General features: G+C 39.6%; 1 protein-coding gene across 6 annotated transcripts in view; it reads left to right on the forward strand.

Annotated features, from left to right (window-relative positions):
• BLM (BLM RecQ like helicase) overlaps positions 1 to 19,603 on the forward strand; it is a 73,589-nt gene that overhangs the window by 32,216 nt on the left and 21,770 nt on the right. For all 6 annotated transcript variants that reach the window (XR_004975181.1, XR_004975182.1, XR_004975183.1 and 3 more), the window contains exons 13-14: positions 11,397 to 11,503; positions 14,537 to 14,697. Coding sequence is in view for 3 of the 6 variants with exons in the window: in XM_036355717.1 (XP_036211610.1) it covers positions 11,397 to 11,503; positions 14,537 to 14,697 (268 nt within the window). In the remaining 3 variants the exon portion in view is untranslated. The remainder of the gene's footprint in view (positions 1 to 11,396; positions 11,504 to 14,536; positions 14,698 to 19,603) is intronic.

Below are 19,603 nucleotides of genomic sequence, written 5' to 3' on the forward strand. Positions count from 1 at the left end.
AAGGTTTGGAGCCATGGCCCCCATGCTCCTCTCCTTATGCTCGTCTGTGATGTTATTCTTCCTCTTTGGGAAATACAAGGATGGATAATAAACTTTCCCTTAGGACCTGAGAAACACGAACTGAGGAAGACACAAACATATGGACAGTTTAATACAACAATAATAATGTAATAATACAACAGTAATAACAGCTAACACTGACACCTCTAGCCTCTACAGTGTGCAGGGCACTATTGTTGGCATTTTGTGTATTAACTCATCCACACAAAAGTCTTAGGAAGTAGATCCTCCCATTTTTCTCACTTTATGGATGAGGAAACAGGCACAGCAATTAAACAACTTGAACAAGGTCACATACCTAGCGAGCGCTGGCGTAAGTACTTAAACCCAAACAATCTGTTTTCAGCACCCTTTAAATTCTCTCCAAATTGCAGAATGAAGTCAGTGGTGATCAGAAGTGTAAATTATTACTGCAGGAACTCAGAAAGCCAAGATTAACTATAACCCAGAGTAACAACTATTAGTGAAGAGGGGTCAGACAGGGTTTTATAAAGGAAGTGGGTTTTGTAGGATGAGTGGTCTTTTAAAAATTTTAAACATCTTTATTGAGTTATAATGTCAATATCTAAAAATTCACCAATTTAAAGTATATAATTCTGTGATTTTTAAAATTTTTTATTTTTTTAGTTTATTCACAGGGTTGTGCAGTCCCACCACTATTTAATTTTAGAACATTTTTGTCTCCCTTAAAAGAAACTCCATACACATTAGCAGTTAATTGCCAGCATCCTCCACCTTCCCAGCTCTAGACAACTGCTTATCGGTTTTCTATCTCTAGATTTTTGCCTATCCTGGACATTTCATTTAAATAGAATCATATACTCTGTTGCCTTTTGTGAGTGCCCTTTTTCACTTACCATCATGTCTTCAAGGTTCATCCATGTTGTAGCATGTATCAGTACTTCATTCTTTCTTATTGACAACTGTCCCATTGTATGGATAATCTGCGTTTTATTTATTCGTCATGGGGTGAATATTTGAGTTGTTTCTATTTTTTGGCTGTTAGGAATAATGCTATGAGCATTTGTGTACAAGTTGTCATGTGGACATGTGTTTTTATTTCTCTGGGATATATATCTAGGGGAAGAATTGTTGGGCCATATGGTCACTCTACATTTGACCTTCTAAAGAACTGCCAGGTTGGTTTTCAATGCATCTGCCCCATTTCACATTACCTCCAGCCGTGTGTGAGGGTGGCAGTGTTTCCACATCCACACTAACACTTGTTACCGTATGTCTTTTTTACTGTATTCATCCTACTGGATGTGAAGTGGCAAGTGAGTGGCATTTTAACAGAAGAAAAGTGAGAATTCAGGGCTGAAGTTTTCGATGTGAAAATACAGGTCAGGCCTAGCTGGTTTGGCTCAGTGGATAGAGCGTCAGCCTGTGGACTGAAGGGTCCGGGGTTCGATTTCAGTCCAGGGCACATGCCCGGGTTGCAGGCTCTATCCCCAGGGTGGGGCGCAGGTGGCAGTCGATCAATGATTCTCTCTCATCATTGATGCTTCTATCTCTCTCTCCCTCTCCCTTCCTCTCTGAAACCAATAAAAATATGTATTTAAAGAAAAAAAAAAGAAAATACAGGTCAGGCCCAAGGAATGGTGAATAATCCATTGGATGAGTGGAGAAATAAAGAGAAGAGATAACCCTGGAAAGGTTGCTTGAGGCCAGATCATAGAGGGTCTTGCATATCATACTGATCACGTACTGGGTTTGTCTTATAGGCACAGTCACCGGGAGGTGGCTTGATTGGAGCTGTTTGGCTGTTATGTTTTGGCTTTTTTGGTTAAATGTTTTCCTCGCCTGGCAGTGGATAGGAGATGGAGTGGAGGAACAGTTTAGAGGCAGGACGCCCTTTAGGAACCCTCGTGCAGCCGTTTAAGAGAGAGGTGATGATAGTGGCAACAGTAGAAAAGGAAGGTGGGGACAGAGTCAAGAGATAAAACAGTAGAATCAACAAGACTGGCAACTGATGGGGTAAGAAATATGGACATAGTGAAAGTTTATGCCAGCTTCTGGTGCAGGTGGCTAGTTCCACTGATGATACCTGGAAATGGAACTAGCAGGAGGGTAGAAGATGAGAAGGAATGGATAAGGAATTTAATTTTAGATCTTGGTGTCTTCATACTTTCTTTGGACATATGCCTCCTAAAAGAATTTTGAAAAGCTGTACCACTTGTACATTTTTAACCTGACATCTGAATTTTTCAACATGAATTTAAATAAAGAAAATGTGGTCTATTTTAACATTTTAAAACAAAATTGTTACCTAAACTTTTAAAATGTATTCCGTAGAATATTAATAATATATGAGAGCAGTTCTGTACCTACATCATCCACTTGCAAAACACATTAAAATTTTTTTACCTCTTTAACAGATACTTTACATTTTTCCTTTTTCTCTTTGAGCACATATTTCTCTTTCAGTTTCCTATAGAATTTTATTCTGAGGCAATATATTTTTATGCATGATGTCTCTTTTTTTAATATATTTTTATTGATTTCAGAGAGGAAAGGAGAGGGATAGAGAGCTAGAAACATCAATGATGAGAGAGAATCATGGATCGGCTGCCTCCTGCACGCCCCCTACTGGGGATTGAACCCTCAACCTGGGCATGTACCCTTGGCTGGAATCCAGCCCAGAACCTTTCGGTCCCCAGGCTGACACTCTGTCCACTGAGCCAAACAAGCTAGGGCATGCATGAAGTCTTGTTGCTTATTGTATCATACTTATACAAAAAAAAAAAAAGTTTATATATTAAGAATTGTTTTTCAATTTCTTATACCGAAATTTTTTTCCAAATTGAATTACTTATAATTATTAGTAGCACATAACTGATCAGAATAGCTTACAAATATGTATATATTTTAAAGTTTAATGTATTTTAATAGCAAACTTACAGGAATAACACAAACCACATTTAAAACATGTGCTTGCATGTAGGAAACTTAGAAAAGTAGAGTGAATGGATGGAATCTACTTTATCATAAAAATGCTACAAACACCATTTAGTTGCCATCAATAAGAAATTGACTTATTTTTTAAAAATCCAAATGTTGGCATTGTCCAGAAACATTTAACTAACAAAGTTGAACTGCTGAAACTTGTTCACTGAAACATTTTCACTTGCATGAATGCTTTATGTCCCAGCATTTACATTAAAAAAAATTCGCACACAAATGAAAATGGAAAAACTGCCAATACCTGATTTCTGTTCCCTGTTTTCCACTTGCAGTCATATACTTAGGTACTTTTCAACCCCATGGAAAGCAAATATCTAACGTTCAGAGCTACCAATAACAGGAAGAGGAGAATTTTTTTAAAAAAATGAAATATTTCCTATCATAGTGAGTTCTTAAGCACATTCTCCACATTGCAGTGTGTTGGGTGGGTGTCTGTTGGCATAATTGTTAGACGTTTGGCATGGGTAGGTTGGTGTCTTCACAAAGGCCAACCAGGTAGGCCTCGTGCCTCCTGCAAAGCACCACATCGCTACATGCTGGAAGCGCACATCTGTTTTGAAGTCCTGAGCAATTTCTCACACCAGACGCTGAAAGGGAAGTTTGCGAATCAGAAGTTCAGTGGACTTCTGATAAGGTCTAATTTCACAGAGTGCCATAGTACCAGGCCTGTAACCATAAGGTTTCTTTACCCCTCCCGTCAAGGGCACACTCTTGCTAGTGGCTTTGGTAGCCAGTTGCTTCCATGGTATGTTACCACAGGTTGATTTGTGGGCAGTCCACTTTGTAAGAGCCATGGTATAGAGAACTCCTTACTTAACCCCCCTTCTCCTCAGACTGGAGCCCTATTGCTAGAGGCTGGCTGGCATTAATGATGGTAGCATGGCGATGGCTGTGAGCACAGTTCAAATATATTTTTTAAATTTCTTAAGCATAAATTTTGATTGAGAATTTGTAACTTTAAATAAAGATAGGACTTTTCCCCTTCCCAATTAGTTCATATATCTGTGGATGAATTCAGTTGGTTGGCTCAAATCTATAATAATAAAAAGGTAATATGCTAATTAGACCGGATGGCCATACAACCTTCTGGATGACATTCCAGATGACCTTCTGGACAAAGCTGGGGCTGCGAGGGCCCTGGGACGAGGCAGCAGCCGCCTCAGCCCTCAGAACCCCTTGCACAAATTTCGTGCATTGGGCCTCTAGTTTATTTATATAATTGATTTCAGAGAGGAAGGAAGAGTGAGAGAGAGATAAAAACATCAATGATGAGAGAGAATCATTGATTGGCTGCCTCCTACAAGTCCCACACTGGGGACTGAACCCGCAACCTGGGCATGTACTCTGACAGGGAACTGAATTTCCTAGTTCATAGGTCGATGCTCAACTACTGAGCCATGCTGACTGGGTGGCTTAAATTTCTTTTATAGATGTAAGCATTGAGAAACATTGCTTGCAGAAACGTGGATGGGAATGGAAAGCATTTTATTGTAGTAATAACACTCAATTTGAATTCCCTCTGACACATATGCCAAAATTACATAATGATCTGTCATGAAAAATTATTTTTAATGATATTTCAACTGACAACTCAATTAAGTCCTCCAAATTTTGTTGAAAGCAAAGATTTATAAAACATGTGACTGGCAAAATAAGTCAGATCATTAGTTACTCACTTTACTTTTTCTGGGAAATATACCCTAAAAAATGCCTTACCAAGACTTACCCCATGACTATTAAATATAGTTGCTGTTTCACATAAATGAACCTTATATCCAATATATTCTGAAGACCTTTCCTAATATATTTTTTACATATTTTTTTTATTCTGTGATATGCTTTTAAATTAGTTTTGTCAAAACTTTGTGGCTTAGCTCTTTCAAATAATGGGAAATGACTACCATGTAACCTAATTGGCAAATCCAGTTTTTTTGGTTTTTTTAATATATTTTATTGATTCTTCACAGAGAGGAAGGGAGAGGGATAGAGAGTTAGAAACATCGATGATGAGAGAGAAACATCGATCAGCTGCCTCCTGCACACCCCCCACTAGGGTTGTGCCCGCAACCAAGGTACATGCCCTTGACTGGAATTGAACCCGGGACCCCTGAGTCTGCAGGCCGACGCTCTATCCACTGAGCCAAACCGGTCAGGGCGCAAATCCAGTTTTCATTGCCAAACCAATCAGCCGCATGAGACTTATTTTCTTATATATAAAAAAAGAAAATTTTGACTGTTTATAATTCACATAAACTAGTACATATCCTCATGACAAGTATTTCAGTTCCAAAAGCAACAAGAGCTGAGCACAAATAGATTCCATTTCCTAACACATCACTTAAAATCACATGAGTTTGACACCCTGGACCCGATAATGTTTTTTATATTAATGGCAACAACTCCCTTAGTGAAATACAATGAAATCCAAACTTCTTTTTAAAAAATCATATCTCTATTAACATGTAATTGACACACCATAAAATTCACCCGTTTAAAGGTTAGAATTTAGTTGGGTTTTTTGAATTTTCACAGAATTGTGCAACCATCTCCCAAATCTCAGTTTAGAACGTTTTCATCATCCAAAGAAGAAACCTCGGTCTTATAAGCAGTTACTCCCCATCATTCAGCATAATGTTTTCAAGGGACTTCCATGTTGTAGCCTGTATCAGTACTTCATTCATTTTTATGGCTGAATAATCTTCCATTTTGGGGGCATTCCACATTTCAGTTACCCATTTATCAATTGATGAGAACTGCCTCTAACTACAATATCTGGTAATTCCAAACATACTGCTTTCCAGCAGGCCGAGTCAGATTTGTTCTATGTAATAAAATCAGAGAGACTTCTCTTTTTCATTTTAACAAATTGTGGGAATGCTGCTTTTAGTTAGCGGCCATCTGCTGGATTTTAGCAGTCTATTTGCTGTAGAAATACTTGTTTTGGTTTTAATTGGATTTGAGATCTACAGCTTTCTGTCCTAATATGATGTCATTTTCTTATTTTTAGTAAAAGTAGTCTGTTTGACTAAATTAGTAAACATTTCTCAATTATGCCACAAATAAAAATTTCAGATTTTATGCCAAATGTTTGTACTATATCAGCTTTATTGAGATATAATGCACATGCCATACAGTTCACCTATTTAAAGTGTATCATTCAGTGGTTTTGAGTAGTCAGAGTTGTGCAGCCATCACCATGATCAATTTTAGAATGTTTTCCTCACCCTGCAAAAGCACTCATATCCATTAGTAGTCAATCCCACTTTCCCTCACACCCCCTAGCAGCCCGAGGCAACCACCAATCTACCTTCTGTCTTTAGATTTGCCTGTTCTAGATCGCCATATATATATATATATATATATATATATATATATATATATATATATATATATAAAAAAAAGTAATATGCAAATTGACCGGATGGTTGAACAACCAGTTGGCAATGACGTGCACTGACCACCAGAGGGTCTTCCCCCAGCCTGGGAACCGGGGGTGGGTGGCGGCGGATGTGGCAGGCAGCGGGGAAGATTGGCCCTGATCGTGTGCTGGGCCTCTAGTCTCATTTAAAGAGAATCATCTAATATGGCTTCTTCCACTTAGCATAATGTTTTCAAAGTTTATTGCTGAAGAATATTCCATTGCTATGGGTATATTACATTTTATTTATTCATTGGTCAACACTGGGATTGTTTACCTTTTTTGGCTATTAAGAGTAATGCTGTTATGAGCATTCACATACAAGTTCTTATGCGGCCCTGTGTTTTCCTGACTCTTGGATATAGACCGAGGAATGGAATTGTTGGGTTTTGTGCTAACTCTATTTTTTACCTTTTGAGAACCTCCAGACTATTTTCCAAAGTGCCTGCCCATTTTACATTCCCACCAGCATTGCTACTGTCTTTCTTTTTTGACTCAGATTTTTTTAAATATGTTTTTATTGATTTCAGAGAGAGGAAGGGAAAAGAGAAACAGATAGAAACATCAATGATGAGAGAGAATCATTGATTGGCTGCCTCCTGCTACTGGCATCGAGCCTTCAACCTGGTGTGTGCCCTGACCAGGAATCGAACCAACGACCTCTTGGTTTCTGGGTTGACACTCAACCACTGAGCCATACTGACCAGGCATTTTTTTTAATGCAAGAAACATTGTTCTAATATTAAAGTGTGGTGTAAAACGTAGGAAAAGGCAATGAGGCCATTATTTTTTATTAAAATACTAGAGGCCTGGTGCACAAAAATTTGTGCACTGGCAGGGGAGGGGAGATGTGTGGGGGGGTGTCCCTCACCCCCACTTGTGCCCTCTCACAGTCTGGGACCCCTCAGGAGATAAGCACCTGCTGGCTAAGGCCCGCTCCCCGGGTGGCAGATGGCAGGCCCAATCCCTCGGTGCCTGCCTCTCCTCCTCCCTGGGTCGTACACACAGCAGGGCCGATCCAGGGATTGGGGCGCCGCCCCGAGTCAAGGACACAGCAGGGCTGATCTGGGGGTTGGGGTGCCGCCCCGGGTCAGGTCGCACATGGGACACCCCGGGCGGGTCAGGTCGCACACGGACGCCTGCCGCCCTAGGTCGCAGATAGCAGGCCCGGATGGTGGCAGGGCAGGCAGGATGGCGCTGTCCCGCCCTGCCTGCAGTTTGCAAATTTGCCGCCATCTTTGTTGGTTAATTTGCATATCATGCTGATTAGCCAATGGGAGGTGTAGCAAAGGTACGGTCAATTACCATGTTTGTCTATTATTAGATGGGATGTTTTTATTGATTTAGAGAGAGAAAGGAAGGGAGAAGGGGGAGAGAAACATTGATGAAAGAGGTACATTGAGCTGAAACCGGTTTGGCTCAGTGGATGGGGCGTCGGCCTGCGGACTGAAAGGTCCCGGGTTCGATTCCGGTCAAGGGCATGTACCTGGGTTGCGGGCACATCCCCACTGGGGGGTGTGCAGGAGTCAGCTGATCGATGTTTCTCTCTCATCGATGTTTCTAACTCTCTATCTCTCTCCCTTTCTCTCTGTAAAAAATCAATAAAATATATTAAAAAAAAAAAAAAAGAGGTACATTGATTGGCTGCCTACACAACCCCCACTGGGGATTGAGCCAGCAACCTGGCATGTGCCCTGACCGGGAATCAAACCAGTGACCTCCTGGTGCATGGGATGACGCTCAAACCACTAAGCCATACTGGCCAGGCCTGAGCAATTTTTTTTAATGCCAGAATTTATCAGGACTGCAGTTCCTTTTGCTGTGGCAGTGACTGTAAGTAATGAACTGAGAACAATCAAATTAGCCCTTGAATATATCAGACTTTTATCTGCCCCCTTCTTCGCCACAATCTGCTTGCTACAGATGCTTCTGCCATTTCAAGCACTAAAAGAAAGCTCTGAGTGCCTTGTACAAGTGATATAAGAGGGCTGGTTTTGACTCAGAGTAATGCATTCTCTGACAGTTTTCAGGGATGAAGGAAGAAGCACGGTCATAAAGTAAAAATCATCTTCACTCCCACCACCTTCCTCTGTATCTGAAACCAGAACATTCCAATAGAGGCTGAAATGCTTCATTCCTGATGTCATACCCTGCCCTTAACAGAAATATGTAAAACACTTAGCAAACACGAAGCTTCATCAGTGGTGTCAGTTTCTTTGACTAAAGAAAGTTTTACCTATACCCATGCTAGACTATTTTTTTTTTTTTTTTTTTTTTAATGTCCTGGAGGTTTTTGCATCTGGAAGAGTGCAGGGTAGTAAAGTTCAGAATGAGTCAAAAGTAGGGTTCGTTTGTTTGTTTTTAGAAAGTGGGAGGACAATTGTGAAAGGAAGAAAACGGGCTAGGAGAAACCAGCAGGATGCCTCGACTGCAGGTGCATTCTCAGATCAGTCTTTTAGCAAAAGTTACATGTGAAAATGCAGAATGGAGGACCTGGGAATTGAGTCCTTTAAAATTGTCTTTGCTTTTGTGCTTTGAGAAAGTCTTTGTGACCCCTGGGAGGGATGCATGCACAGTTTTAGACCACCTATGTGAAAAGAAGTTGGATTGTGGGTTGAAAATCTGAAAAGAGGTCTAAGCTGGAGGCAAAAGTTGGGACTCGTGGGAATGGTAAAGGGTGTCCCAAAATTCACGCAAGATTTGAATTTTGCGTGAGCATTAACAACAACAACAAAAAAAAATAAAAGCCTAATTTTACTTGGTTTATTGAATCAGATTCTAATATCTGTTGCCCTTTGATTTCAATCCCTTCAATTTGATAAGCATTACCAAGTACCAACTATGGCCCAGGAGCAGTGACAGTGAAGACCAGTGAAGACCACGGCTTTGCGTATGTGCCAGCAAAGCCGTGGAGGCCATTTACCTGATGTGCTATTCCATCCATAACCCTATGCTGTATACTTTATGAATCGATAAAAAATTTACAATTTTTAATTATAAACCTGTGTTTTCTATCAAAATTACTTCTTGCGTGAATTTTGGGACACCCTTTATTTGTTTTTGTTTTTGTTTTTTTTAAATATATTTCATTGATTTTTTTACAGAGAGGAAGGGAGAGAGATAGAGAGTTAGAAACATCGATGAGAGAGAAACATCGATCAGCTGCCGCCTGCACATCTACTGGGGATGTGCCCGCAACCCAGGTACATGCCCTTGACCGGAATCGAACCTGGGACCTTCCAGTCCGCAGGCCGATGCTCTATCCACTGAGCCAAACCGGTTTCAGCACCCTTTATTTGGATGCAGTTTAAAGAAAGTGTGGTCCCTGAAGAAGATGACGTAGGGGAAGAAGAGAAGAGCCTAGCATTGCGGGGGGGATTGTCACTTGGGGAGTGAGCAAAGGAAGAGAAGATGGAGATGGGGAGATCAGAGAGGTGAAGGGAATGTAAAACTGAGAGCTAATGGGTTTTCAGCAAGGATAGCCAATGTGGCGTGACTGGGAGGTCAGAGAGGATTCGGCCTGAGAAACCAATGCAAAAACAAATGTAGGTGAAGGTTACTGCTGCCTCCTGCATGGCCTTCTTACCTGTACAGCAGTCCCTTCAGGAGCGTGGCTGCCCTCCACAGCAAGGCATTCTTTGGTCCTAAAACTAAACACATTTATCCTACCAATGGCAACAAAACCTGGACCCAGCTAGCTTGGATTTAGATACAAAAACAGAGCCAGTGGTTGCCTCCCTCTGATCTCCACACCTTTGTAATAGCAGCCTGCTCACCATCAGCCCAGGCACGGGGAGGTCTTTGTGCTCTAAATTTAACTTGTTCTTCCTGCGGAGATGTTGGACCCTGGGACAGTGGAGGGTCCCTGCAGGCCAAGGATCCAGTAACAGTTCTTTAGTTGTAAAAGCTTTGATAAGACAGTTTCCGTAGAATGGTAACGGGAAAGCCAGAATGGAAGTGATGAGGAGAAACGGAGAGTGTGGTTAGTCGATTGGGAGCGTGTCTTCCCAGAAACTTGCCACTGGAGGGAAAGAAAGGTGGGATGCCAGCAGCAGTACAGCATTGGGTCAAGGGAAGCTTTTGTTGTTTTTAGGATTGGTGATCTTAGAACATATTCAGCGACAAAAGGGAAGAATTCACAGAAGAAACTGAAGTTCAAGAGAGGAGATAGTGGAGAGGAAGTGCGAGAGAGGAAGTGGGATACCAAGGGCAAAAGACCAGAGAGAGAGAAGAGCACATCTCTCAGCGTCACCCACATTCTCTCCGGGACACAGAGCCAAAGTACAATGGCCCACGCACCTTTTGTTGCCCGGCAATTAGCCCCTCATGTACACAGTCAAAATTTGGGAAAATGTATATGTTTTCTCTTATGGTTTTATATATATATATATATATATATATTTTTTTTTTAATTGATTTCCAAGAGGAAGGGTGGGAGAGAGAGGTAGAAACATCAATGATGAGAGAATCATCATGGATTGGCTGCCTCCTGCACACCCCCCACTGGGGATCAAGCCCACAACCCAGGCATGTGCTGTGACCAGGAATCGAACCGCGACCTCCTGGTTTATAGGTCGATGCTCAACCACTGAGCCACACTGGCTGGGCTGATTTTCTTAGTCTTTTAAATAATGTTTTAGTCATCTCTGCTCTTCGTCATCTTCATCTTGGAGGCTGGGCTCTCGGCTTATCTGCATGTGTTCTCTTCCACAGTCCTCTAGCTCCTTGTCAGCTAGTCCCGTAGACACTCCCTCCTTGTCACCATTCATTTTGTTAGCCCCTTAACCCAACTTCCATTTCTCTGTTCTATTATGTAAGCTGCCAGGGCAATATTCAATTTAACACAACTCGATAATTAGGTTTGCTTTGTGGAACATCAGCATTTAATTTTTGAAGGTGGCTGAAACTGTATTTTCTCATAGTAACAAAATTTTATGTTTGGGACTTCTTTTAGATTTACCATGAGCTTTAACAGACATAATCTGAAATACTATGTGCTACCAAAGAAGCCTAAAAAGGTAGCATTTGATTGCTTAGAATGGATCAGGAAGCATCACCCACGTGAGTACAGCCATGTGATGAATTATGTCTAGAAGTAATAAATACATGTCTTCTTAGTACCACAATCTTATATAATAAAAGGCTAATACGCAAATCAACCAAACGGCAGGATGACTGGTTGCTATGATGTGCACTGACCACCAGGGGCAGACACTCAACGCAGGAGCTGGGCTCACGGCTGGCGAGCGCAGTGGTGGTGGCGGCGGCAGTGCTAAAGATGTCTGACTGCCAGCTTAGGCCCGTTCCCCCCTGCGGAGCGGGCCTAAGCCATCAGTTGGACATCTTCCGAGGACTTCATGGACTACAAGAGTGTGCAGGCTGGGCCGAGGAACCCCCCACCCCTGTGTGCATGAATTTCATGCTCCGGGCCTCTAGTAGAATATATAAAATTGCATAAGAAACATTTCTCACGATAGCACTGATTTGCTATTTATAGAGCAGAATATCTCAACTCCCTCAGTTCTGAATATTGTGAAATCTCATTCGGTTTGATAACAATAAACCCTAACAAAAAATATGTTTTAAAATAAACCCTAACCAAAAAAAAATATTAAATATTTCCTCCTACATCTCTATTTTATAATGGATGGTTTCAGTGTCTTAACTCTGGCTTCTATCTGTGTGAATTATACAGGTCTTTGTTTCATTGTGTTCTCCCAAGTGTGTCTGCCTTTAAACTATAATAACTAAAATGAGATTCTGAGATTAATGGTAGTTTCCCATGTAACCCACTTTCCATGGAGAAGATAAACATCTTTATTTCATTTTTTAAAACTTAATATACATATTGGTTTGAAGAAATCAAACAGCACAGTGATGGACCATGAAAAATTAGTAATTTCCCTCTCCCTGGCAGCTAATATAAATAGCATAATAGAGTGTAAATCTATACCTTTGGCTCTGACACAGAGAAATGACTTTTTCTTTATACCTTTATTTTCTGATTTAAAAAATAAATACATAAAAACAACAATAAATATAATACATGCTCATTGAAGAACATTTAGAAAGCAGCAGAAAGAAGGAAGCAAAAGACAAACCTCACCTCAAGACAAGTCACTGTTATCTTTTTGGTTTGTTTCCTTCCGTAATTTTTGAATGCATTTTTCTGTCCATTAGCATACTATATAGTAGGTGTACCGGTTAATAATGGCGGATTTTGTAATCAAAGAAAACAAGATAATTTCAAGAGAAACCACCAAAAGTGCTTTATTCAAAGTAATGTCCATCGCTAGCTACACATTTCCCCCATCTTTCAGGTATTTTGTGGATACTGTCCCAATAGAACTTTTCTTGGTTTGAAGCAAACCATTCAGAGAACCAATTTCCCAGTTTTGAAGTGCTGCTCAGAAAGTGCGTGTGCCATCGATCTGAACAAGTGGTAATCTGAGGAGCAAGATCTGATGAATACGGCGGGTGGGTTAATACTTCCCAGGCAAGATCTTTTAACGTGTCTTTAACTGGTTTTGAATTGTGTGATGGTGCGTCATCACGAAGCAAAATTACTTTGCCGTGTCTTCTGGCACATTCTGGTCGTTTCATGATCAAAGCGTGGTTCAAATTGATTATTTGTTGTTGGTAGCGATCAGTATTAACGGTTTCACCTGGTTTTAGAAGCTCATACTACACCACACCTTCCTGATCCCACCAAATGCAGAGCATTGTCTTCTTTCTGAAGCAATTTGGCCTTGCAGTTGATGTTGATGGTTGACCTGGATCAAGCCATGATTTTGTGCTTTTGGGATTCTCAAAATGAATCCACTTTTCATCACCAGTCACAATCCAATGCAAAAAACGACTTTCTTTTGTGCCATTGAAGCAACATTTTACTGATGACTTTTCGGTTTTCCATATATCCTTCGTTCAGTTGATGTGGCACCCATTTTCCTTCTTTTAGGATATTTCCCATTGCTTGTAAACGATCGGAAATTGTTTGCTGAGCAGTTTGACACGCATCTTCATCCAATAATGCTTGTAATTGTTGGTTTTCAAACTTTTTCGGTTGACCTGGACATTCTTTGTCTTTCACATTGAAATCATCACTTTAAAAGCGTTTAAACCAGCATTCACAAGTATCTTGAGATGGAGCGTGTTCACCATAATCTTCCTGAAGTATATGATAACTTTTTCTTCAGAATAAAGTAATGAATTAAAACTTCCCACAATTGCTCTTTTTTTGGCACGAAATTCAACATTTTTAAGCATAAAAATATCTATGATAACACCTTCAGCAAATTTGACATGAAATTTTGAAGCTTGCTGTCAGTATAACAAAATAGCATACATATCAAATCGCATATGTATATCAACATATGTGTAACTCCATCTATTGAAAAAAATCCACATTATTAACTGGTACACGTAGTGTATATATATACTAGAGGCCCGATGCACGAAATTCATACAGTGAGCTCTGAGGGCCAAGGCAGCAGCCCCGGAAGGACGTCCGGTCTAATTAGCATATTACACTTTTATTATAGATTGTGGTTCTACCCTTAACCTGTTTTACATCTTGAGCATTTTCTCATGTCTTTTTAAAAACATAGAAAATACTTGACAATTATACCGTATATTATTTTATAATTTCCTGTCTTAGCCTCCTAATTTTGGCCATTAAAATTTTTCTAATTTTCAAAATTCAAATAAAACTTTTTGTGTAAGTCCTTGTACCGCTTTATTTTCTATATTAGTTTTCTAAAAGGAAACGAGTCCAAAGATAGAAGCATTTCTGGGGCTCTTTGATACATATTGCCATTTGTTTTCAACAAAGCTTGTGTAAGGGTGCCTTCCCATTTTCTAGCCAGTGTGAACTAGATAGAGCCCGGGGTTTGTCCAGGTCCACCTCAGGAGTCATATGCAGGGATAGGATTAAAGGTCAAACCATGACATTTTCAGTGCATATGAGTTCTCCTTGCTTGAATTCTTTTACCTACTATAAGAAAACTATGGAGGTCTGTTTATGTTTCATATGTTTTAAAGAACATCATATAGATTGTGCTGTTATTTATGTTACAAATCCTCATTTCTTGGCAGATGATTCAGGGATAATTTACTGCCTCTCCAGGCGAGAATGTGACACGATGGCTGACACCTTACAGAAGAATGGTCTCCGTGCTCTTGCTTATCATGCTGGCCTCAGTGATTCTGCCAGAGACGAAGTACAACACAAGTGGATCAACCAGGATGGCTGTCAGGTAACATTTTTAAAGATAAACATGTAATTTTTTTATAGTATATAAGCAAACTTGCTCATGTACAATGAAAATTGTTTTTATCATAAGTAGTAAACATCAAAATAAGACTGAAATTTAAAAGATGTTTTTGAAGACTTCTAAAGTTGCTCTTTCTTAAATAAAAAAAACCCAACAATTTTTATTGAGATTAATTCAAGACCATAAAATTCACCCTTTTAAAAAAAGTTTACAAGTCAGTAATTTTAGTATAGTCACAAGGTTATGCAGCCATCACCACCACTTCATCATTTTAAGAAGAAGCCCCATACCCATTAGCAGCTACCCCTTACTCCCCCAACCCTCCATTCCCTGGTAACCATTAATCTACTAGCTACTACTAATCTGTCTCTATAGATTTTCCTATTCTGGACATCCTATATAATAAAAGCCTAATATGCTATGTGTCTGGTCGTCCGTTCAACCAATCAAAGCATAATATGCTAATGATATGTTAAGGCCGCTCAACCACTTACTATGACGTGCACTGACCACCAGAGGGCAGATGCTCCAACTGATAGCTTAGCTTACTGCTGGGGTCCAGCCAATTGGGACTCAGCGAGATAGGCCAGACACACCCTGGAGCCCTCCCACAGTCTCTCTCCGGCCCCTCTTGCAATCTGGGACCCCTCGGGGATGTTGGAGAGCCGGTTTCAGCCCGATCCCACAGACCAGGCCAAGGAACCCCATTGGAGCACAAATTCATGCACCAGGCCTCTAGTTTCATATAAATGGAATCATACTGAATGTGTTCTTTTTTAAATATATTTTTATTGATTTCAGAGAGGAAGGGAGAGGGAGAGAGATAGAAACATCAATGATGAGAGAGAATCATTGATTGGCTGCCTCCTGCATGCCCCCTACTGGGGACCAAGCCTGCAACCCAGGCATGTGATCAGAATCGAACCCAGAACCCTTCCGTCCACAGGCCGACACTCCATCCACTGAGCCAAACCGGCCAGGGCCAGAATGTGTTCTTTTTTGACTCATTTCTTTTACTTATCATAATGTGTTTTTTTATTGTTGACACTATTACAGATGTCCCTCGTTCTCCCCTTTCCTGCCTCCACCCACTTATATGTTCTCAAGGTTTTATCGACATTGTAGCATGTATCAGTGCTTCATTCATGTTTGTGGCCAGGTAATTTTCCATTGTATGAATTTACCAGTTTGCTAGGCATTCATCAGTTGGTAGACTGTTGTGAATAAATGTGTGTATAAGACTTTGTTTGAATTGATGGGAATGTAAACTATAGAATTTTACATTCCCATCAGAAATATATGAGGTTCCAATGTTTCTGCTTCCTCATCAACACTTAGTATTGTCTGTCCTTTTACTGTATCCATGCAAGAGTGAATCTCAGGAAAAGGACTAATGCTTTTTTTGTAGTCTATGAATTTTTCAGCTCTCAGAAAAAGAAGCCATTACCCTCAAGATATGGAGGAGGAATATCTCTCAAAATTATTTCCTAAGGGGGAACAGAAAGATATCTTAGAGGATATCAGCCTAGTATCCTCAGAAAGAAGTGGTCTAAGATGCAAATCTGACTCAGTGCAGACATTTGAATCAATGATGTAGTAAGTAATTTGAGAATGTGAAAGAAAAAGAAAACAGATGGAAATTGAAAAGAAAAAATATGATACTTGTTGCTGACAGGGGATAGGGGTTTAGCTTACAAATAATAAGTGTACCCAAGGAAGAAATCAGGATAGTTAGAATGTGCTATAAGTAAATATATAACAAATTTAAAAGACAGAAATCACTGGAGGGAAACTTACATGTAGATATAGTTCACCACTTTGATTTACAAACCTAGAAAATTATATTCATCAAGATTTACTCTACAAAGAACAGAAAACAGACATGCCTAAGGATGTTTCACTAAATACATATTTTAAAAAAACAGGAATAGACTGTTTTTAGAATTAGAAATGGGAAGACTGGATCTAGAGAATTTCATACCCAGCTCAGTATCATTTATGTTGAAAACAATCAGGAAGTCATTTTCACATATGTAAACGTTCAGAAAATAGATCATTGATTTATCTTCACTGAAATACAGTGAAGATAAATATTTGATTAGTTAAATATATAAATTATTAATTTATATATTTAACTAATCAAATTTCTAGTATTTTTTTCCTTTAATAAACTTTTTTCTAAAGTTTCCCTGGAAGAATATTCAAGTGATGATAACTAAAAGAATTTGGCAAGAAAATAATAACACGTCAACACTGGCTATATTATAACATAGACAGATCAATGAAACAAATCCAGAAACAGACTGGGAAACATGTAAAACCAGTGTATAATAAAGAATGTATTAAAAATTAATGAGGAAGGAAAGATTATTCTACTGGTATCATTTTGGATCCTCGTATCAAAATTAATTACAGGTAAATAAAAATATTGCTATTTTTAAATGAATGAATTCTGAGTAGAAGAGAACCCAAACTTAGAAATAGCCCAAAACTACGTAATCACAGAAATGATACCTAAAAAGCTCAATGCTTCTGTATTAATAAAATTATAAGCAGCAACAAACTAGGAATTATATTTTCAACAAATAAAACATAATGAAGAGCTTGTAAATTTGATAAGAAAAACATGAGTCGTAATAAATTACCCTATAGGCCATCAAGAGACTATTGGAGTCCTAGCCGGTCTGGTTCAGTGGATAGAGCGTCGGCCTGCGGACTGAGGGTCCTGGGTTTGATTCCGTTCAAGGGCACATGCCCAGCTTGTAAGCTCGATCCCTAGTTAGGGGGCGTGAGGGAGGCAGCTGATCAATGATGTTTCTATTTCTCCTCCCTTCCTCTCTGGAATCAATTAATATATAATTTATTTATTTTTTATTATTTTTTTTCAAGAGACTATTGGATAGGAAAAACTATAAAAGGCCAAATTCAAATGCTTTTTTAAATGCAACTTTGCTAGTATTCAAAGGAATTCAAATTTAAAATAGAGATCATTTTCACCTCTTGCTCAAACTTTTACTAACTGTTGGGGACAGTGCTGGAAGAGGCAGGTCCCTGGTGTTCATGACAGCCTTTCTGGAAAACAATATGGTGGACTGTTATCAAGAGCCTCTAGTTGAATTGTGAGCTTGGAATCGACGTCAGTGTGATCTTTAATAGTAAATACCCCGATAACATTTTACCACTAAAGAGCCTAAATGTCCTGAGAGAATGAATGAGCACCTTATGGTCCTACATTCATGCCATTAAAAATGGTTTATGGCCCTAACCGGTTTGGCTCAGTGGATAGAGCGTTGGCCTGCGGACTGAAGGGTCCCAGGTTCGATTCCGGTCAAGGGCATGTACCTTGGTTGCGGGCACATCCCCAGGAGGGGGTGTGCAAAAGGCGGCTGATCGATGTTTCTCTCTCATCAATGTTTCTAACTCTCTATCCCTCTCCCTTCCTCTCTGTAAGAAATCAATAAAATATATATTTAAAAAAAAAAATGGTTTATGAAGAATTTTTTAATGATATGAAATGTTCATGATGGAGAAAGGTAGTGAAATGTAGAATTCAAAAGTGTGTAATCTCAACCATAACAAAGATTGAATAAAAAAATAGACAAGAAAAAAAAAGAAACCGATTTTTTTAAAATTCTTTAATCTTTATATATAGCCCTGACCAATTTGGTTTGGTTCAGTGTTTAGAGCATCAGCCCTCAGACCAAAGGGTCTTGGGTTCGATTCCTAGTCAAGGGAATCGAACCTTGGTTGCAGGTTCCCCAGCCCTGGTGGGGAAGCACACTCTCTCACATTGATGTTTTTTGTTCTCTGTCTCCCTCTCTCTCTTGCCCCCTCCTCTTCCCCCTCCCTTCCACTCTCTAGAAATCAATGGAAAAAATGTCCTCAGGTGACAATTTAAAAATATATACATAGTATAAATATTCTACAATATATATGCATATATATATATATATAACACTTTGATTAAAATATGGTTTTTAAAAATTGGTTAAAAATATTTTTAAAATCTAATTGTTTTCTACTCTCAGACAAGCTAATCCTTACAGTCAGGGTGTAGCCTACTGGACAGCCTTGGTCTTGTTAGATTTGTGAATTAGAATAAAACTTGGTTGTTTTTCTTCACCAAGAAATGATGATAGCCTGAAGTTTTAAAAGCAATACAGAAATAAAGAAGGAAGTAACAACTAAACAAAGCCAGTTTTCCAGGTAAAGGCTTTCGGAAGGAGTTGGCTGTCATCTGCAGCCTTGAGTCATGTATCCGCCCCACGTCCGGTTCTTGGAACCTTGTGGACCACACCCTGTGGCTTGTGGGCTGGGACATCTTTCTCCGAAGTCTATCTGCTCTCCACCACTACACTTCCTCTTTCCAAGGGGCTTTGCCTTCGATCAAAGTGCCATAAATTTAGATGGGCCGCGAACCTAGACTGCAGGCTGCTGCCATTCCCAACATTGACGAATGTCCCCATTTGCCATGCACATGCTCCATAGGTTGCAGTTCCCTTCTCTGGGATTCACAGTCACTGAGATCGTGGCATTAGCCTCAGTCTGGCTGCCAGATAGTTCATTTGCTTTTGAAATACCGTTTTTGCTGTAGCAATTAATCTTTTAAAAATAGTTTTATTTATATAATGCAATTTTGCCTGGAGATACCATGTTTTTGTCTGGGTTAAATAGGCCCTACATTTGCAAAGGAAATGGATATTCTTGAAGGTGATTTTTTGCTACACTGATTTATCAAGCTCCCGAAATTTAACTGTCACCTTGCTTCTACTAAGTAATTTGCATAGGCCAAGATCTAGGGTGTCCAGTCTTTTCCTGGTATAAACAACTCAGACTTTTACTCACATGAGTTTTGATAAAATCTTCACATTTTGACTGCAATTCACTG

The sequence above is a fragment of the Myotis myotis genome, unplaced genomic scaffold (assembly GCF_014108235.1).
Source record: "Myotis myotis isolate mMyoMyo1 unplaced genomic scaffold, mMyoMyo1.p scaffold_m19_p_23, whole genome shotgun sequence".
NCBI classification, from domain to species: Eukaryota; Metazoa; Chordata; class Mammalia; order Chiroptera; family Vespertilionidae; genus Myotis; species Myotis myotis.